We start from the raw sequence: 22,649 nt of genomic DNA on the forward strand, positions 1-22,649 counted from the left end.
TGTTATCCCTGCAAACTACTATGCACTGCATTATCGTGTACCTTTTCTCTGATATTTCTCTATCTTTTCTGTAGACACCAAATCACTGTTCTTGTTTACTTTTTCCAACATCTGCTTTCTTTTCCATCCACTCACAATAGAATATAGCTCAGTTTTGTTTATGTAATACTGTTTTCTTCTCCTCCAACATCTCAGTGAGAATTAATGGGTGAGAATGACACAGCTTTTTATTGGTGACCTCCTTTCTCTAACAGAAGCATGCTGTGTAGTGGTGGAAGAGTCCAGTGTTGTACAAGAGCTGCTCTTTCTACTCAGAAAAATAGCATTAGGCCAGAAGAGTTTCCATGTATTCACGGCAGGTCTGGTGCTTATACTCCTCTGCCAAGAGCACCATTTTACATCTGTCTGAAGGACAGTTCATACAGTGCCATCAAGGTACTTTTCATGGTTGTTTCTAAGTTGGGTCTACCTTAAATCTCACACAGGTAGTAAATCTCTCCAGCTACCCCAGCAAATCTCTCTGGGGAAAAGAGAAAAGAAGAGAAGGAATCAACGTGGTTTATAAACTTTCAAAATACATAGTAAGAATTTTTTTCCTTTAACTTAGTGATTTACTTCTATACATTGTTAGTAAGTTAATATAGAGAAACATTGTTTTTGGTGCCAAAAATCATCAGGAACAAAACCCAGAGAAATTTTTAAGGGTACAGCTTTTAAACAAGCTTCTGGAAGAGGCATTATTTGACAGTACACAACTGAAATAACCCAGTTTGTTATTTTAATCTCGTATCTCCACTTCTGGTGTTCTCTCTGGTAGATGATTTGCACACAGCTGAGGGTTTGGCTGATGACTTACCATAAATGGCTCAAAAACAGATTGGGTCTGCTTATACACAGCAATGTATATGGCAGCTTTATATCTCTGTCAAGATTTCTAGAATGATTCAGGTGCAAGACAGTAAGCAAAGACAAGACCTGAACAGAAGGTGCCACTGAAGATCTGAGAGGAAAAACCGTTAAGATGTATTTAAATCTTGTGCTGCTTTAGATTACTAAACTTATAATACAGATATTCCAAATTGTGTTGCAAGCAAACTAACTCCTTAACAGTGCTCAATCTGTAGCTCAGCACAAACATGGGAAGGTATAATAGAGGCTTTTTAAATTGAGCCTTTCCCAGGAAAGTGTCAGCCCCTACCTCACACACAGAAAAAAACTGTTTTTGTTTTCACATCTTGCAAGACAGTTGTGGTGCTTTATTCTTTACCAGTTTACCCAGAAATGTGCTGTTCCTTGAAGGCCTCCAGATAGGTTCAGCAGTGTGGCCTAAGAGGCTGCAAATCTCTGTCACCTCATTATTATTGCAGAATAAGATGTGGATGACAGAGAGCAGACATAGCTATCCTTTGAGTATGCTTGAAAAGTCTCCTTTTTTGGGCTGTGGTCGGGTCTTCCCCTGACCTTGGAGTATGAGTTAGTGAAGCCTGACAAACCCAACAGCCAGGCCTTTATGATGTAAAATGCTTTTTACTGTCTCCTCATTTTCCCGCTGTTCTGGTGAGACCTCGTAACAAAGCTTATCCTAAACTGGTTTTCTACCACTGTGTAAAACTGAAGAATTGTCTTTATGGTCCCATGGCTTTTGCCTTGGGGTTGTTGGATCACTCACAAGGAGTGCTGGGTTGCCGTCCGGGATGGGAGTGCTGAAACACGGATGTCAGGCGAAGTCGTTTTCAGAAAATGCAGATTGATGCAAAGTAAATCAGCTTTATGGAACTGTAATGTAGGTAGAAGATAAACTGGTCAAAATTTCCACTGGGACTCCAGTCTCTGTGGGAGGTTGCTGTACATTATAGGAGCATAAATGCTTTTATCCCCACAAAGGCACATAAAAAAAAAAGTTTGAAAACTGCTTAAAGAAAATAAGAAACATCTGTCTTTCTCCTTACCCCTTTTTTGTGCAGCTTATTAGATGCTTCCTTGTGTAAATATATTTCCAGTTTTAAACTTATTTTTGTGCATAGGGTTCATTTTGTGTTTCTAGGTTTGGGTTAATATGGAGGAGCATTGCCCTTTTTTCTCTGTGTGTGTGCTTGCAGCCCTGGGAGGTATTAAATGAAGAGAAGAAGGTTGCTCTTTAATGTCTATAACCACTCTTGATCTCCAGGTAGATTATTTCTCATAAAAAAACTTTCTTTGGACATCTAGTCTTCTTTAGTTATACGTTCAGTGCCCATTTCACCTGGAGTTAAATTGTTCCCTTTAACTGATGGTCAGCTTCTTGGAATAGGCAGAGCAGATTGCTGAAACATGTTATAAAGCAGGAATGAAAAACAGTGAGGTCAATCAACCTCAGGCAGCTCTCCAAAGGAAGTATTACACACTTTGGTTTCATACCCTGATGTGAGAGACCTTGAGATTTGTCTGATACTTTGATTTTCAATATTTCAAATCATATTTTAAGACAGGATAGGTCTTGCATTATGTAGTAAATACTTTCCACGTTAGCTGTGAAGAATATATTGTAGTAATGCTATTTGGTATCTGAATAACTTATTTCAATGCTTATTATCAGCAAGGGGGTGGGGCAGTTGGAACTAGATGATCTTTAAAGTCCCTTCCAACCTAAGTGTCTCTGTCATTCTGTGACTATCTGCAGTGGTCTTTGTTTACTGAGGCAAATGTAATGTTTGTAACTTAGGAGAAACACACCTGCCTTGCATATTTTTAGGATTAGTCACATGCAATCCTATTACTGGTTGGGAAACTGAGTCAGAAAATGTTATTTATCCAAATGCTTGTAGCTGCTCCTCCTCAGATGTGGAATTGCATGTCTGGATCCCAGATCTTGTGTTCTAGCTGGTCCGTGCTGTATATATCTTATCACCTATAGGCAGCTTCTCTTCACCAGTGTATTTGAGCTTCACTATGCTTCAGTGCCCTCTACTGCTTCATTAAAATAATGCTGTCTCTGCTATTGTAGAAGCATGATTAATTTTCTTCTACTTTTCTCTGCAGACTAATTGGCCCAGCACTTCCATTGATGAGAAGTTAGTAGCAATGATCACTAGAGTAACTGACGTACACACTACTGCAAACTAATTAATTTGATGTCATTTTTTCTCCTGTGTGTTTAAAAGTGATTCAGGTTGAGATTATGAAGTTTTTGTGTTTTACGGAGAGTAGACTGTTAGTATATATTGGAGTGTCTTTGTATATATATGTAAAATAAACCTTTATGACTGTTTGCTTGATTTTTTTTTTTTGAATGTCCATCACATAGCATCTGATATTCAGAAGGGCCACTTCAACTCCCACTGAAATCAGGATGCAGGATTTTGATGTGCTTCTCTGAGACCGATTTGAAGTCAATAGATTCTCATTTTCCTTTGTTCTTCCTTTTTTTTCCCCCATTCTCTTTCCTCTAAAAACTCCTTTTTTTTTTTTTTTATCAAGTTCCTTGGATTACTCTCTGAAAGGGTTCTCTGGGAAGAAGTCTTGGGGTCTGTAAGCTGTGGCCGATACTTTTACAATAACTGAGGCTTGTTACCATGTGGTTCAAGCCACGTTGTCTTTTGGGAATGGAGTGTCGGATGTGCTGTGTGTTCTCACTCTCAAAAATAATGCAGTCATGTAATCTCCTTTCAAACAATTAATATTTAAAAATCTGTTATGTTACAGAGACCACTGGCCCACAAAGGCAGAAATGTTAGATCTGTGTGGCACTTCTTTGCTATAACTAAACATAAACCAGACTAGGTATTCTACTTTGTTCACTATTTAAATGTGTGATTTACTACTAGATCCACTGTAGTGGGCTAAGTAAGTTGCCACTTTGTTCTGGACTGTGTGCTGATGCAGTAGTTACTTCAGAATTTCAGCTTGTTTCCAGCTCGCAATGCTGTGTTTTCTTACCAGTGTTAGTGGCTTATCGTGCACTTCTGAGTAGAGCTGTTATACGCTCATATGGTGCATAGCAGCACAAGAGTTTTTGCACATCTTCAGAACGTGTACAGATAAATACTAATTTCTGTTTCCTAACATTTGAACAAATGTCTTAGTAACAAGAAAGGAGCAATTTCTACTTGCTGTAATACAAGCAATGAAAAGATTGTGTATTATTCATAATCCATCTTTGTGTTGCAGATCTCCTGATACAATTAGATTCCTAGCTGTAGTTTTCATTTTTTCCATGGTTCTTTCTAGCTCTCAGGAATACCTACAGTAGAATGTTACATTACACTTAATTTTCCATATCCCCAAGATAGTCACAGAAGTTGAAAGAGAAGGGGTTATGACCTTATGTATGTCCAATTCTTCCAATTAACGCTTGTGTCAAGCCCAGTAGTTGTCTCTGTATTAAAAATGTGTGCCCGCTGAGTCTCATTTGAATTTGTTCAACATTAGCTTCCAATAATTGGTTCCTGTTTTATACTTGTACGATTTATAGATATAACTAAGCTTTTAGTGAGTGTTGTTTTCTCTTGGGAAGATGTTTTGATTGATATAATATTAAATTCTTTCCGCTTGTGTCAGTTCTCTAGGTGCCAGTCTTTAGGCCATTTTTATTGATTCTTTTTGGACCTTAAGGTTGTCAGTGACTTTTTAAAATGTGGCCACCAGAACTGTGGAAGGAACAGCAAAATCAGCTTCAAAATCTGTAAGTGCTGTTGCAATTATTGTCTTAATTGTACTGGCAACTTAGTGTTCACCTTACCTCATTTTAATTAATAATTGTGCCTGTTTCCTTATCAATCATGGTTTTCCAGTTCTCTGGTTATCAGTGACTCTCCTTGTTCCTCGATATGCTGTTTTTACTTTGATCTGCTTAAAAACCCGTTCTATTTGGACCCAGTCTAGCAAGCAGTCTGGATTGTGCTGTATGGCTCTCGTGTCTCCTCAGTGTTTTTTACTGTCAATCTTTTTGTGGTTTGCAAATCTGTCCAGCAGTTATTTTCTTCTAGGCTATATATGCTGAATAGTATCGGACCTAATACCATTTCCAGCAGAATTCCTCTCCAAGTTTCCCTTTGATGTAGATTCCTTGGCGCGGGATACTTGAAATCTGTCAGTCATTTAAATTAACTTAGCATATGCTTTATTGATATTATAAATCTTGATTTTTAAAATTTAAGCAGGTAGATCAAATGAGTCACCAAATTTGAGATGTTTTGCAACCCTGATTAAATCCCCAGCCACACCTGTCATCAAAATGTGAAATCAAGTTGTTTTGACAAGACTGTCCTTCTATTGTTTTATGTAGCAAATTTGTCCTTGGTTCTCTGCTAATGCTTTCTGTTTGTGAAAAGCACGTGATTTTCCCTATCTATGTGGAGCCATTGCGTTGAAACAGAGCAAAATGCAATTTATAACTCAGTATTTAAGTTAGATTGTCAGCAAATCCTGTCCTGATCGCTCTTGAGAGTATCATGTACAAAAAAATAATTGTTCCTAGATTTGTGATTGATGTAGCAGAACTGATACAAGTTGCATTGTTTAAAAGTGTTTATAAATCACCCTGTCCATATGTTCATTTCCTGTAATCTGTCATTATGGTTTCAAACCATAATTGTCAGAGACACAAAACTGGCTTCAGAACAACCTGGAATGAGTTTTGCTTCCATTTGGTATACGTTGAAAGGTGGCTCAAAGCAGAAATTATAATCCTGGAGTACCATGTACGTTACAGTGGGATATCTTTGCTGTGTGGTTTTGAATTGCTGAAGGGCGTTGTCTGTCTTCTGTGTTTTTTCCCTAACGTTGCTGGGACTGATGCAAAGAAACCAGGCCAGTTATAGAGATTGCTTGGCAGAGGAGATCACATGTTTTTGCTTTTTTAAAACACAGTTCCTGCTCTGACTTGAGAGGTTAACATTATGACAGGCTGGATTTGCAGTCAGCATGGAGCTGGGGCTTTGGCTCTGTCTGGTGCTTAGGGGCTACCAGGTGCTCACAGGCACAGAGCTCCACACTGTGGTCCTGATGATGCTTCCCAGTTTCCCAGCTATGTCTAAAAGGTGTTGAACAAGGAGAGAACAGTTATTGCAGCAAGGCGTGGAATCTGAAACACTTTTTTCTTGCACAGACTTATGTGCTATAAGGGATGGAAAACTATTTTTTTTGCGTAGCAACGTTTTATTCCCCTTTAGTTCTTTGTCAAAATCCACCAAGAGCATGGTGGAAGCAAAGGTTACTTCTTTGCCCCAGAAGTCCCTGCCCCAGCAGCTCACTAAAATGGTGGGAAAGGTATAGCAGAAACTCACCTCAAACTGCTCTAATCGCTGTATCTGTCACTCAGTGTAGCCTAGGATTGCTACTTATAAGGTGATTAGCCTCCAAACTGTAGAAATGTTATTACAATTTTAAAGATTATCCCCTTAAAGGAAAAAGATAAAGAACACGCTGTTGTCTTCTGAAGAATACCACTCTTCTGAATGAAAATGTTAAATATTCTATTTAACTTCACTTATGAATCCTGCTAAGGGAACTTGTCCACCAAGTAGGGAAAACCAATGTTTGAATTTGTGGTATCAAACCAAAGAAGTTATTTTTGTTCCTTCTGCCTTTTTTTATTTACTACTTCTGTTCTCCAGGTAAACTGTCAGCTCTCTCACTCTGCAAAAAGGGTTTGTTCAGGCAGAACAAAATCCTTCACTGACTTGTACTAGTTAACCAGAATGCTTCATTATTGGAAACTAATTTTAAAGAGCAGATTTGAGTTCGTAACTGCAAATGCAAAAAATGTGACATGCAAGAGGCAGATATAAGGTATCCGTATTGGGAAACTTGATTTTAGTCTCGAAGTACTCAACAGCTTGCTTTCTGATTTAGAGTTTTTGGATATAATAAAATGTGAGTTGTGTGGTAGAGAAGTATCCCTCATGTCCGACACAGGATGTGCTTATTTTTCTCTGTCTGCAAGAATGGAAAGCAGTAGCATAATCATGTTGCTCAGTAAAGCAGTGAGAGTGAATTCTCTAAGACATAAAAGTAGGTGACAAGGCTAGATGTCCATTGTCCTCTTCAAATCAGCAGTCATCTACCAGCAAAATCACATCTCCCCTTAATACATCTCTGACTTAAACCGTATTCATTTTGCATTTGTACAGACATACTTGAGATCTGCTTTTAATTACCAGATAGGATTTACAAATCAGGAACGTAACATAAGCACACAGCTTTTTTTTATCCTTCTGTAGGTCACCTTTCAAAAACTGTCAAAGAATCATATTTTTAGAAGCTGTGCTTGTATAGACATAAGTAATGCAATAGCTGTGTCGGTCTTTGAGATTATGAACGCACTTAAGATGAGAATATTCTTGGCGTAAGTCAGGAGTATTATATAATAAGGAAACAATGTCTTTTTATACTTTTCTTCCAAAATATTCCCTAGTGAGAATTAGAATTAAAAAACCCCATAGGATTGTCTATGAATAGATCTCCTTGCAACTTGATAACTTTAGCCAAATTACACAAAGTAGATTTAAAATCCTTGTCATGTTTTCATAGTTTTATTTTTAAAACCCTTTATTGGCATCTAATATGAATTCTGATTGTCTAGCTGAGACTCCCAAACCAACAATGTATAGCTGTATAAAAAGTATAGCTACTTATCCCTTCAGCAGCATGCGTGTCTAGCAGGCAAGAGATAGTGATCAAAAGCAATCAGCTATCAGAATGAAATAAAAGCTGCAGGGCTGATCTTGTTTCATGTAGTGCCCCAAGATATATTTGTATATGAAAGCAAAGTAGAGGGCTAAGGAAGATCTATTTGGCTCAGTAGTGCTATATGACTGTGTACAACACAGCTGTTACGTCATGATACTTACTGGTTCCTGTAGTATTGATGGCTAGTAGGCATCCTAAGTTGCTGAACAGCTTCCAGAAGGGGTCACAGAACTGCTGTAACAAGGTGTTGAAAGTGGTTCAGCCCCTACAGCAGTTTAGGTTTTAAAAATACACAACTGCTGGGTGGCTACACTTCTTCACTCTTTTTCCTTGCTCTGTGACTTGTGTGGCTCTCAAATGCAGCTCAGCATCTAACTCAACACGTGCATGATGCCCATGTTCAAATGCTGCAAGCCAAGACAGAGAAGGAAAGGAGACAAATTAGGATAGAACAGCTGTTGTCTGTCTTAATGATGTTTCCTAATGTTTCATAAATATCTTCTAAAGAAAGCTGGTAGTTCATGGTGACCTAGTGTGTAACAAAATGGGATAGAAGGGTAAAGCAAAACAGCAAATAGATGATTTGGAAAGTGCTGCCTAAAATCGGAAATGTGTTGTGAAATCATGTCCTCTGGAATAGAGTTCCTTCTGCTGGCGGGCATAAACCAGGATACACATCTGGGAAAGAGCAAAAGGCTGAGAGGTGGACCTTGTCTCCAAGCAAAATATGAGTTATTGTGAGGCACAGTGATCAAAACAGAGAGAGATTTTTCTTTCCTTACTTCTGTTTTCAGCATCCTGATTGCTCCTTTGGAGTAGCTAAATTTTAGCCCTTCTGCCCTCACTCAATGTCTGGTATAGATCAAACAAAGAGCAACTGGCTTTGGAGGAAACCCTTTGCCCGAAGGGCAGGGGTCAAATACAAATGAGCCGTTCTTGGCAGATGTTTGTCTAATTTGTTCTTCAGAGCTTTCCATTATCAGGATTGCGCAGCCTCCCTAAAACCAGCATTTACCTATTGTTATAATTAAAGATATTCTCTTATTCTCTCTTCGTTCTTATTTAGCTTCTACTGTAATTATGAGCATACTGAAGGGAAAGGAGAATAGGATTGTAATATCCATTGACTATTTTTCATTTTCACAGTGACTGACAAGCTTGTTCTTTGCTTTTGAACCGATGAAATGCTGCACAAATAATTTCTAATGGAAACGAATAACGTACATGGAAAAAACATGAGAGTTGGTGCATAAGTGGGGGGAAGGAAACTTAGGTGCTGTTGTCCTGTTTCTACTCTGCAATACAAATATGGTAAGCCATGATTATACTGGGCTCTTCAAATTGACTGACAGAGAGCAAGATTTAGTTTTTGAAGGGAGAAACCTTTCTTGGGAGAATATGTTTTTTAAAGAAAATTAATTCCTTAAAACCTGAAGCATGCAAATATATATGGAATATGACAATGAATGGACCAGAATACAGTGTGTTAGTCTTATATGATGGGCTACATAGCTCATTGATCCCTGAGCTCTCTGGGAAACCTCACTTAAATACTTAAATGATTTTACTTTATGTATTTGCTGGAGGATGGGAGGAGGGCAGAACAAAAATGAGGAAGATTTAGCAGACTTTCAAATTTCTATATAGGATGTGTGAAAAGTAATAAAGATGAATATATTTCACTTAAAAGAATAAGGAGAGCTCCTCAATGTTAGAGGGATTGAAAATATATCATGTTTGAATGTATGTGTAGGGAACTATTTAAAGCTTCTTGTTCTCTAGACTTGTATCTAGTATCAGTGCAAGTATTTACATGTTTACTCTAGAGAGTAAGATGAGATGATAAGATGTACACTTTTGAAAACTAGAATGTGATTGACAACTCCTTGCAATAATGGTAAAAGAGCTGTAAATTATGTAGCAAACAGAACTTATTTTCAGAGTGGGGAATCCTTGCTAGCTTGAGGCACAACTTAGCTTTGATAGATAACCAAGAGCTGATGTTTCCCCTTTCTTGTAGTCAAAAAAGATGGTGTTTTTAAGTGGATATTTTTGTGGATATTTGAAAGATAATCCTAGACTGCAGCTCAGATACCAAATACTTACTTTATAGCTAGGACATTGATAAATGGAGGCTGGTTGAAGAAATAAAGTTAAGAAAAGTATGTAGAATTCTTTTCCATTCTTCTTTGATCTTTATCTGCCCATATGGGTAAGAAATCACATCCATGGCTCTAGTTTGGCTATATCTGACGTGGAATTCAGGTGGTTCTTGTAGGTCCTATACAAAGTCCAACAAAGTCATTGAGATACTTTCCATTAGTTTTAATGGTTTTCAAATCAGGCTTTATTCACTAACTCCTTTCCAGTAATACTTTAGTTTTCTTTATTTACCAGAAAATAAGACTTTTTTTTAAAATTCTCCTTAAGTTGAAATACTAATGTCCCTTCCAATGAAAAAAAACTCAAACCTTCCTCCCTTCTCTAAATCCTCTAAATACAAGCAACTAGGGAGTTATATAAATAGATACTCTTACCTTTACTACAAAAAATTCATGCGGAAGTCCTATCTTGGAATAAGCTATTCATTAGTTGGCTTGGCAGAAAGAACACAATCCAAATGAATGAGCTGCCAGGAGTATTTTTAGTGGCTTTATATGTTGCCCATTCAAATCTTGGAAAATTTCTTTAGAGAATTGGACAAACTGACCACTCATTTTTATAGCCTTTCACAAGATTTAGAAGTGAAAAACAACTATTGTATTTAGCATCTGTTAATGGAGGTTTCAAGCTACAGAACTTGAGAAAGTTCTGCTGGGAAGCTAATACAATAACCATAAAATATTGGACTGATAATAGGAAACACTGGCACAGAACAGATATGGAAAGAGTCATACTAATATTCCACATCCAGGGCTGTTAGCTTCTGCTGAGTGCTAAAGATACTGTTCTTAAACATATACAGTAGTAGAGATTTGGAATGGAGTCAGTCAAACTTGAACTACACAAAGCTGTCTTTCTCTACCATAGATTGTATTGATTGGATAATTCTGTCTTTAGAGAATTAAAATCTGGGAATTCAGAAGAGAAAGCAAATTGTGTTAATGTTTTTCCAAATGGGGAATGTATATATTTACCTGACATGTAATTAAACCCTCATCATCTTTTATTTGAAGTCAGTAGGACTTTTTTTCTTTTGTTTATTTGGGAATTGAATCTAGACTGGCACTGCCATTGTAGCTTTACCCCTGACGAGCTTGTTCATTTGCTTTTGCTCTCCAGATTAGAGGACAGAGAATCAATAAAATGGAAGCAATTCACTGGACATCAAATGAGTTTCAGTAAATGGTTTTATTTGGCTCAAAGTGGAGAGGAAGAACAAGAGAATATTACAAAATATGTTTCTGGAAAACTGTGTTCTCTCTATATGGAGCTTAATTTTGAATATTTCGAAGGAATACTATCCCTCGTAAAATATGGTTACAAGGTGGAAAGGTGATACCCAAAATCTACCCTCAAAAGATGTTTTGGCTTGTAACTTCTATGTATTAAGATACTCTACAAAGGGAAGTGGAGACAGAACATCTTAGTCTCCCAATTCTCTTAAAAACAAGGAAACAAAGCCTTTCTGAGGATCTGAGGGTGAACACAACTGGAGCAGTCATGAGATTATGGAACTGATACATCCTTTTGACTGTGAATAGTCGATCTCACAAAAGTTACAAGTTTGATAATATCAGGAACATCAACCCAGGCAGAAGCAGCTTATGGATATGTTTTGTTTGCAAAGTAGAAGGCTCAGAACATCTCCAAGTCAGGCTGTGCTTGTGAAAAGAAGGCTTTGCTCAACAATGAGCAAAACTGCTTGAGTGTAGGAAGTCAGCCAGTGAAACTGAGCAAAATTAAATCTTAAATTTGTCCCCAAGTTAAGCATGAGTAATAAAAAGAAACCTTCAAATTACATTTTGATTTTGGATCAGTTATATCATTGCTTAATATCACCCAAAGACCAGCTCACAGTTAAATGGGCTAAAGAACTGTGCTGTGTTTTTTTTTCTAAAAAGAAAATTCATCTTGTTAAATTTGATTTATGCCACTGTAAAGAGGCACCATGATCAGGCTGACAAATTTTAGAGTTACTTTGGGCAAAATTAACTTCAGGCTGCTTTTCAGTTATGGGCCTAATAAGTCTTCTCCTTAAATATATTAATTTAAAAACACTCTACGCAGTGATATCTACTTCAGAAATCAAGAGTAAGAAATGTGTCAAAATAAAATAATCTCTAAAATTCATAACTAAATCTTAATTGCTCTATGTTTATGGAATGAAAAATGAGGATTCTTAATTGCTATCAGCTAGCAATATGGCTTTAATATTTTTTTCTTTTGACAGGCTTGTTCTGCTGCCAGGTGTATCTGCTTATGTTCTGTAATCTGCTTTGCATTACTTTTATAGAAATATTACCATTAAATGTGCTACATATAGTATTAAATAGCAGAGTGAGTCAGGAGACATGAGTTGAATCTATAGCTCACAAATGAGAAGTTTGGAGGTCTCATCTGTGCAATATGGTAAAAATACCTATAACTAAATCATCAAACAGTCTGGCACTACTGATAATCTTGGCATGAAATTGAGCCATGTTGGAGTGCAATATCCCAATAATCCAGGTTTATGAATACTGCAGATTATGGATAGACAAAATGCACAGGGAAGACTTTTCTACATTGGCTGCTTTTGCTACAGTTTATTCTTCTGTCAGTATTTCCCCTATAAACTCCTTTTATTCATAGGCTTGGCAGTTGGCCATAAAATTTTGCTTCTAGCTGGAACTTGGCAGACAGTGTCTAAAGTCAGGAAAATTATTTTAAACAAATTTTTAAACTATATGATATATACTGAGGCTCTTTTCAAAGTTAGAGGTGCAGTCATTTTGTTCTGAGAAAAATTATTGGTTTCAGTGTTCTTCATTGTATATCCTCTAAACAAATTGCTACCTTAAAAAAAAAAGAGACAAAGATTATTGACAAAAAGATGATTGTAACCAATTACAAATAAAATCACAAATTTCATTTCAAGCTTACATGAAAATGTTAAGTGTTGATGACTTGTGTATTTTGAAATGGTTGCTTTTAGTTTGTTGCTTTAAATTACATACGTAACCTATCATTGTGGTGGCATAAAGCTTGTATATGCTGTTATAAACTGCAAGGTAAATAGGAGGCAACATGTGTAAGTAATTCTAAATGCCCATACTCTCTCTATCTTTGTTTACTTTTCTGTATTGTTTCTAAAAGCGTCACACAAAAGTGTCTTGGCAAATCAATCCTTAACAAACTCAGCATAATACAGGGATTAACCTGGCTGGGGGAACAAGTAGTGGTGTTCTTGTCTGTTTGGTTTAGGATCCAGGTATACTCAGTGTGTAAGTGTCCTGAAAGCCAGTCTCATACTGCAGGGTTCACAGTGTTAATTTGGGCAAATACCACCAGGACCACCACAAATCTACAAGAGTGAAATCTGATGATGATTGTGGTAACAGCATCTGGCTTCATGCCATGGTCTGTCCTACTCCATGCTCTTACAGCTTACTTGAAGGCTGTAAATTAATGAGAAATATCACTACGCTCTCCCTGTCCTTTATTTCCTAATTGAAATTTGTAGATTTACTACCTCACTGATTTTAATTGTGTTCCTGCCATTGCCCTTCTTACCTTGGAATGAATCCTAACTAAAATGGGCCTCCATCAACTGAACAGATCAAAAAGCAAATGAGGAGACATTTAGCTGGTACGGGCATTTTATCAAGAGATGGGTCTTCCTAGATGAGATACTTGACCATGGGGGAAGTGTGGGTTTTTTATTTATTAACTAGTTCCCTCATGTTGAAGATGGAAAATATGATTTTAAAGCATCCAGAAGTGTGTAATCATTGAAGTATGGCTGCTGTTTTATATGGCATTAGAATATGAAAAAAATGAAGAAGCAGCCTAGAACAGGAAAGACTTTGCATGTTTGATAGTGGCAGGAATGTGCCCAAGAGTCCTTTGGAAGCTGATGGAAGTCCTTCACTTTCACAAACGTAACACTCATCCGTTTATCATTGTTCTTTTCCACTGCATGTGCCAAAGTGATTGAAAGTTTTAACTTCTGCGATGAGTTAGGAAAAAAATGCATGGTAAAGTATTTAATAGCACCTTTATTTGGATGTTTGCAAATATATTTAATAAGGTGACTTGAAAAAAAAAAATAACGCCAGATATATTTCTCAGAAATTGGAGTCTCTTTTTCTATTATGCACCTGAGGAATTCTGCACGCTGGACTCTGGCTGAACCATCACACTGTTTATGCTGGATGAGGAACATGTGGTATACAGTGTGAAGGTGGAAAAACCCAGCGTATCCAGGTGCAACTTTTGAATAAGAATTCAGCGAAGTTTGCATGAATTCTTCTTGCTTTAGGGACTCCAGGAAATATATGGAATGTTGTTAATGCAGATTTATAAGCAGGTTCAGAGAAAACTAACATATCAAAATGCCCTAAAGATTATGTTTTCACTTCATACTTCGTACTTATTGCAGACAAACATACCAGAAAGGACAGTGTGTTTGTATGTACAAAATAAGAGGTGAGAAAGCATGGTAAGAGGCATTGAAATCAGACTTTGGACACCAAGATGTGATTTTCAGCTGTGCTACTCCCATAACACACATTATCTTGCAGATTCTTCTTAATTTGCAGCATTCAGAGGAATGGGTATGTTTTGAGAGTTCAGGTTTGTGTATTTTCAGCTACATATCACTTATACTTTCAAATCTTGAAGACAGTGAAGTACTGGAAACTCAAGGGAAAGTTTTTATACACATGATCCTGGTCATCTGCCCTGGATGATTGGACCTGAGAGCGCTACAGAAGCATGGACTTCTTGCCTCTCAGTTGAAATGGGTATCACCAAAACTGTTGTTAGCCTACATCCCTGTCTTCAGGACCTAAGATCTCTGTGCTGTAATATTTATGTATATGGAAAACCAGGCCCCGAGGGCAGCTCCGGTTTTGTGAGGTGCATTGCCAATGCTGTGTATTTTTGTCAGGTTGAATAATAGGAAAAAAAAATCTTCTCTGATGCTAGAACAGCCTGCCAGAGAGGGGGTGGACTGACTGTCCCTGGAGGGGTTCAAGAAATGTGGAAATGTAGCACTGAGGGACATGGTTTAGTTGGGACTAGATGATCTTAGAGGTCTTTTCCAACCTTAATGATTTTATGACCTGCTTATCAGTGTTTTAGAACAGGTTTCTCTTTTGCTAGATGTTTATCTGTTGAAGTAATAATTTCTGGATTATCTCTCAAAGAAATATTTTAGGTACTTTGCTGCTGCTGCTTTTATAGCAGGAATATGGAGGTACTGAACTTAGCTGCTGTGGTTAGGTGCAGAAATAGCTGCAGGAGCTGGGTATACTAATGCAGCTGCTTTCTGCCCAGAGTTGCTGGGGGGGGGAAACCATGATTCCTTCTGCATGCCCACAAATTCCAAGTTCCCTCTGTTACTGCTCGCAAAGAAGGAAGGAGGTGATACAGACTCTTTTTGATGCCAAAAGCCTCAGCTAGCTCATAGGTGCCAAACAGCCAAGCAACATTTCATCCCTTCCTGGATGCCAAAAGCCTCAAGTATCCCTCCTCCACCTGCCAAAACCTCCAACTTTGTCCTGACAACTCCTGCAGTGCAGGCCTGTGTTGTCAATATGAAATTTTGCAATACACTGACAATGGAAAATCTGGATGCAGTATAATATTGAAAAACATGCTGAGATCTGCCTTCAGTTCAGTATCAAAATGAATTACGCTGTAAATATTTCCTCTGTGTGTGTGACTCTTCTGCATGTTTTATTTTCCAAAACTTAAATTTGAATTTATTCAAAACTGCTGTAGAATGAAAATATGTTGCAGAATTCATCTGAGTTTTTAACTACATCTCAGACCCCAGATGTATTCCTTCACATAGCTGAATAAATCCATTATTTACCTTTTTGGCTCATTTCTTGCTGGTGTGATTCTCCTGGTCTGTCACTGAGCTTTACCAGCTTGTGTTTCTGAAACACTCTGTTTGTTACTGGATACAAATTCCATTTTGCAACTGGTTCTTAGAACAGGGGCACCATTAGAGTGGCAAGGCCAAAGGCAAGGACTAGTTAACGTGACTGAAATAATGGTAATAATATTCAGACTAATTACTTCTAAACGTCTGCTTAAAATAGTTGCAGTTATTCCCATGTGTTTTTTATCAGTTTAAAATAATGCATGGAGTTTTATTTTTATTTTTTCCCTTCTCATGTTTTTCTGTCCAGGATTTTATAATTCCAGGTACGTCATTTCTTAAAGAATAATGTATACTTTAATTTGGTATATATAAGTTAAAGTTTTATTAAACTCAATAAGATATTCAGTGTACTGTTAGGTAATATATAATGCACTCAGCAATAGCAGAAATATATCAGGAAATGTCTTGAAATCAGTCTTAATGGAACAGTGTGAGATCTCATTAATAATTCTTATTTGTCTGGAAACAAGTTTTGACTGTTCTTCTATTTAGTTGCTGCTACAACTGATTTTTTTTTCCTAAATCTATAATCCACGTCCTGCACCTTTCTTAAATTATATGAAATAGAGGTGTAAATCATTTTTGTATGTGACCTTAGCAGGGGAAGAGATTTCTCTTACAGTTTTTCGTAAACCTATAGACATAACAGCCAAAGTTAGAAGTGGAGGATACAGTTCTGAGGCTGAGTGGTGCATGCAGTGGCTATCTGCAGGTAAATACTTGTTCTGTCGGTTATGCACTCTGCTTGTGGATAGTCAACAGGGCAATCTGATACCTTTCCATTAAGTGTAGTGTCTGGAAAGAGGAATCTGGGAAACACATCACAGCTACTCAGGCAGGAGATTTTCCCTTCAGTGCAGTAATTCCTTGAGCTGCCTCTGTTTGGAGGCATATAGGTATAAAGGGAAGCAAATGGCATAGTGCAGTGCATCTGTGTGTGAAGATTAGTGAACGGCAAGGTATACTTGTGCTTTGGAAGATTCTGGAAGTCAGGATAGTGTTAATAGTATTTATGGGTTGTGAGAGTGGGAAGAAGCAATAAAAAGGAAATGCTTCATCTCTGTTCAAAATACCATCAAGGATGAAATCCACTCCAGGGAAAAGGGCCAGAGATTTGGGTATTGCTTAATTTAGTCCTTCACTGGGACTTGAAGTGGTGTTTATACTTTTCAGTAGGTTCTTTCGCTGGAATGAATTTTTTTCTGAAGAATCAAATTCTGTATGGAGAAATATAGTTTTGTGTCGTCTGTTATTAAATAGCCATAGGATATGGCTGTGCCAATGTAACTCCTTATGGGACTTCTCTTCTGGAGTCCGGCATGCTTTTTTCAAACTAATACTAGCTACTTTGATAAGAAGCCATGAGAAAAACTGAAGAGAGCAGCAGTGACATTGGCATAGCAGCAGGTATGTTGGTAAACATTCCTGCCTAACCATGTCCTTATGGTTATGACCGAGCCTTATTTTGTGAGCCGTATCATAGAATCCTTAAGGTTGGAAAAGACTCCTAAGATCATCTAATACTGCCCACTAACCGCTTCCCTCAGTGCCACATCTCCATGTTTCTTGAATCCCTCCAGGTGCAGTGACTTGACCACTTCCCTGGGCAGCCTGTGCCAGTGTCCAGCCTCTCTTTTGGAGAATTTTTTCCTAATATCCAACCTGAACATACCCTGGTGCAACTCCAAGCTGTTCCCTCTCATCCTTTATCACTCTAATCTGTTTGTGTAGAGCATTTTGAGTATCTGGCACTGGGCATGGTCTACACTGGAAGATGCTGCCAAGAGGTTGTGCTAAATGGTTGTACAACCTGTCAGAGATGGGCTGCCTGCACTGATGGAGTGCTTGGGGCACGTTGCAGGGTAGGGTTTGGGTTTGCTGGGGCTTCAATGTATACATACCTGGCAAAGGGACTCTGACTTGGGCATTCATGCAGAGGAATCTGAATGTTGGGTGTATGTGCATCTTTCTTCGCACGTTGTTCTATACATGGGAATTACTATAGCACTACATACTTGTGTCTGTCTTTGAAGTAAAAATGTATGTAAAAGCTCTGGAAAACAAACGTTTAAGGTATTAGAGCATTTCTGTTGAGAAGCTGAATCTTTGTTACACCGAATGCTAAACATTTACATATCCAAGCCTTATGTAATGGATGTCTGAATAATAATAAAACTGCATAAGCTGACCTTCATTCTCTGGCACCACATCTCCTTTGAAGTCTGCATGACCAAATTCAAGACAATTATGTCATCCTTCATAACAGCCAAACAAAAGTTTGGCCAAATAGTCATTTTTCTCCATTTAACAGCACTGTTTGATTTTTTTTTTTTTTGTAATGTGTGTCAATGTAGCTGTTGTTATTTACTGGGTGTTACGAGTGACAGTAAAAACCCCCTTGTTTTAGATTAATGATCAGCCCTCCAAACATCTGGATTTCATTTATTTTACCTCAATGCCCACTTTTGCTACACTTAGCTCCTCTGAGCAGTACAGTGCAAGGCAAGTACAGCCTGAATACTAACACTCACAATTTGCAGAACGTGTTGTTACTGTATATGCCCATATGTGACAGAAGCAAAACAGAGCCCCGGACAGAAGAAGGGAACCTGGCACTAACGTTTCCCCCCTCTACATCTTCCAGTGCCACACTTCTCAGTAAGAACTCTCCATGAACAAGGCTGTCTCTGTCAGTTAAGGGTTGTCAGCAGAAGCTCGGATTGCACACTGCTGGGCCTCAGGCCTTGAGGAAACCTTGGCATACTGTCATCCTAGTCTTTGAGACTCAGCCTATGTCATGAAATACTTCAAAACTTGTAGTTTATTATCCCCCATCCCCTAATTCAAGCAATTCAAGACCTTCGTGCAGTGTCACAACTTAGCCTTTTATTACTGTGAGAATTAATTAAATATTGGATATGTAGTTTGAGATGGAATATTTTGAAACTATCATAAATGCTGGAATCATTTTTGCAGAGAACATTGTATGAGTTCTGAATACATTTGCCTTATATGCTTGTATGGCAACCCTACGTTTGATGCTTTTGGATTGGATACAACTCCAGCTAGCGTGGCTGGATCAAGTAGAAGTGTGGTGCCTTTTGCCATCTAGTTCTACTTAAAGAGCAACAAATCATCTAGGTTTTCCCTAAGGCTATGTTTATGGCTTTTTAAAGTTATTTTGTCTAGATTCACTTAAGCACTGGTGGCTTCATTTGATCATGTTATGTCACAGGTGCATGTATGCACATGCATGTATAGGTACATGCATACTTTCACAGTGAAGCATGTAAACAATAAGCGTGATGGATATGTAGAACTACATCTGTTAGAAAACTAAGCCTCTAAACTGAAAACACATAGCAAAGGATCACTTTTGAGGCACGTTAGAATTAAAACAACATGAAAAATTGGAGTTAAGAAGCAAGACTTGAATGCAGTCCTGAAGTACAACAAAACCCTTTTGTGCCCAATTGCAATTAGCTCTTGATTTAATTCCTAAATGAGTTTCCAAGGTTTTGTTGGTTTAAATCACGATAGTGGTGATCTTTTCTTTATTTTACTTCAGCTTGGTACCATGGTGTAGACAAATGTAATATGCAGGGTTTATGAAACCAGACAGCTAGTAAATCAGTATTATTTTGCTAGTAAATTACTAAGGCGTGCAAGCTGCTTTTAACTCTTTCCCATGGGACAAGTAGTTTGAACTAGCTGGAGTTTAAATCAACACTGTGGGCACTGAATTAGTCAATGATTCTTTAGAGGGCTTTGTTGGCATAAACTTCTGCTTTGATCATCCTAGTATTTACAGCTTTTTAATTAGATACAGTTCAGAACAATGGCTTTTATCAAAGCAGTTTGGTAAGTGAACAACTAGATATTCTTTACGGCTCTAGATGACATTCTGTCTGTTAATATCGTGGCTGGCTTTAATACAATGATGAAGTTGGAATTATTTTAGGCATTGTCACTGCTTTGTCCATAGAAACTTGCTGTTCTAAAAGAGAGTGACATGTATTGTTATTTTAGTATCATAAGTTTAATCAGTTCTTAATGTACTAAAACTCAGTCATTTTCCTTGGGATTACAGAGGACAAACTTAAAAAAAAAAAAAATTATGAGTGCAAAATTAAAGAAGTGACTTGTTCACCTTGACTTATTTTCATGTGCTGAGTGATTTGTTGGGAAGTGCTGAGCTCTTTTTGCTCAAGGTTGAAGGCAGTTGGTTCCATTTTCAGTGTCAGACGTTTCAGAGTTGGCTTCTGATGTAAAATAAGCCCAGCGCCAGTACAAAAATTCCTTGGGGATCTCTGCAGAGCAGGGCTCTATCATTTCTGGAAGTAGATTGGCCTAAGTAAACTTTTAAAGCAAAGCAAGAGTTTGTAAAATTTGTGAACTTAGTGGAACAAGAAAGTTGAGGAGAGTTTAGACCAGTGCCTGAAGTTCGCTGTGCAAATGTCCATAGGTTATCTAACAAAAATTCTTTGACAAGCTTTGGTGTTTTGAGGAAAGGATGGAAAAATTTACAAATTGTTTTTTCTATTAACGGTTTAGCTACAGGGTGTAGTGCAGTTACGCCATTATTAATGCCTTCAAGATTTGTTTGAGTAGTCCTTGGTTATAGTACTGTGCTTCTGACTGCAGTGTGGATGCAGCGTGGGTGACAGCTGACCCACAAACGGACCAGTTTGCTCACGTCCTGTGGCACACAGTTATTTTTGTTGTTATATATAGAAGAAAATCCCTTTGTCTCCGCAGCATGGTATTGAATCGTGTTCCTCGTATGGTGCTTTGTTTTTATTGTTTGCTGTTTTCGCTTGCTGTTAGACTTTGTCCGAGTCAACTTTCTTCATGGTTGAAGATGAGTTGACTTTATTGGTGCTCTTGAAATTTCAAGGAGAGTTATATATTACTTATTTTCTCTTGCACCATAAGATTCAAATTATACACCCCTTACTTCCTTTCAAATTACTTTTGCGAGGCTTTCTGGAACAAAATAGGACCGAGTCTTGTCTCATGAGCTTACTTAAGTTTTCTTTGAAAAAAACATGGATTACTAAAATATGTTCATCTGGTTTAGTGTTGGGATGTATACAAATGTCTTGCATTTCTTTGGATTTAGTCACACATGTTTAAAAGAGTGAAAAGATTTCCATTTATTCTTATTTGGCATCTATGAAGACTTGCATGCTTACTTAGATGTAATTTATTTAGTAATGTTTTTGTTTCTCTTCTTTGTGTTGTTTGCTGACTGACAGCCCTCTGGCTGGTGTATCTGCACATTTGTGTTTTGGGGAGAGGGACTGAAGACTCTGCAAGACTTCAGATTAAGCTTTGCCCTTCTATGCAGTCAAAAATAAGACAGAAATGTGGATGTAATGCTTTGTTTCTCTTGCTGAGGTCTGATTGGACGCCCACTGAAGTCAATGGGAATGAACCGTTGGCTGTAGAAATAGTTGTTTCAGTAAAGCTTGGCTGAACTCTTTATGCTCTCTCATTTGCTGTTATACTGGTGAATGGTAAACACTGGTCAATATCCTCTGGTACTTGGCATAAATTGCTGTCACTGTATTATTTCTATCCACAGTACAGCTCTCATTCCTAATGTCATTAATATCAGTCACATTATTGTATTTGGAGTAGTTGGTGTGTAAATGTTATCACCATGAAGATCAGAAGGATTGGAGTTATATCTCTGTCTGATGGGTTTAGTTTAGGGTTATAATCTTAATTTCTGTGTAACATACCAATCATACATGTCTGATAGCACTCAAGGAATCATTTTTGACACCATTACAAAAATCTGCACTTCTTTTTTTTTTCAAGAGAGAACTTACAAGGGTTGTGTGAACAGAAGAATAGAAATAGCACTTAAATGGAATGCTTGCTGAACAGTTGTAGGGAAATCAGAAAGAAATGCTTGGATAAAGTCTGAACTGGATTTTCCTTTGCTTTCTTCATGAAGGAATTTTATAAAATAAAAAGCAGTACTCTCCTAAACCAGAACATTATTGGATCGCATTGCTTTTTCAGTATAGAATTATTATGTTAAAAACCTATGTTTTTTAGAATGTTTTGAGATATTTCTCTGGGAAATGTCAGGTTTCTTCAACTAGATACAATGCAAGTGAAAAATGATGTTCTTTAGGAGTTTTAGCAGGTTATTTTCCTTTTGCTCTGAAATTATTCTTATATTTGTGGTATCTGGAAATAATGTCTTTTTGAAGCCTTTGTGAGAAGCTGAAATCACTGATTAATTGCTGTAGCCTACAAATCATTTTAAGTATGTTTTTTTCCTGGTCCCTTTCAAGTTAGTAAGGCATTTTGCCATGAAGCTACATTTTTGGTTTGCTTCCCTACCTGAAATTCTGAGGCTACACTTCGTGAAAAATTTGTGCTGGACATCTATGTGTTGGGAATGACCGAATATTTGGAGGCAACAATGTTTGGTCAGGAGGAAATTAATGAAATGCACTGTATTTTCAAACACTGCTTCCTTTCCCATGTAATTATTGTATATTAAAACAGTAAATTGAGACATTGTCAATAAACAGCAAAGTAATATACTCTGCTATTGATGTCAAACATTAAATGTGTAGGAAGTCTATTAAAGTTTCTTTCTCCTCTCCAACCTCTATTTTGTTCAGACCTCCAGAATCACCCGTTCTGATGAAGATAAGGATGGCTCCTGGGATGCCTGGGGAGCCTGGAGCGATTGCTCACGGACCTGCGGTGGGGGAGCCTCCTACTCACTGAGGAGATGTTTAAATGGCAGGTTAGCTACACGCTTGTGTGTATTTATTCTTCTGCAGCTGTGCCATAATTCCCTGCCTTCTATGTTCGTAGAAAAGTACTGTTCCTTCACTTTCTGGAACTTAATGCT

The 22,649-nt window shown here is 37.6% G+C and overlaps 1 protein-coding gene across 5 annotated transcripts in view; it reads left to right on the forward strand.

Moving 5' to 3' along the window:
- The window catches only part of ADAMTSL3 (ADAMTS like 3), a 178,841-nt gene that overhangs the window by 58,364 nt on the left and 97,828 nt on the right, over window positions 1-22,649 (forward strand). For all 5 annotated transcript variants that reach the window (XM_004943830.5, XM_004943825.5, XM_004943826.5 and 2 more), the window contains exon 4: window positions 22,414-22,541. In XM_004943830.5, coding sequence (XP_004943887.2) covers window positions 22,414-22,541 — 128 coding nt within the window. The remainder of the gene's footprint in view (window positions 1-22,413; window positions 22,542-22,649) is intronic.

Source organism: Gallus gallus, chromosome 10 (genome assembly GCF_016699485.2).
Source record: "Gallus gallus isolate bGalGal1 chromosome 10, bGalGal1.mat.broiler.GRCg7b, whole genome shotgun sequence".
Classification (NCBI taxonomy): domain Eukaryota; kingdom Metazoa; phylum Chordata; class Aves; order Galliformes; family Phasianidae; genus Gallus; species Gallus gallus.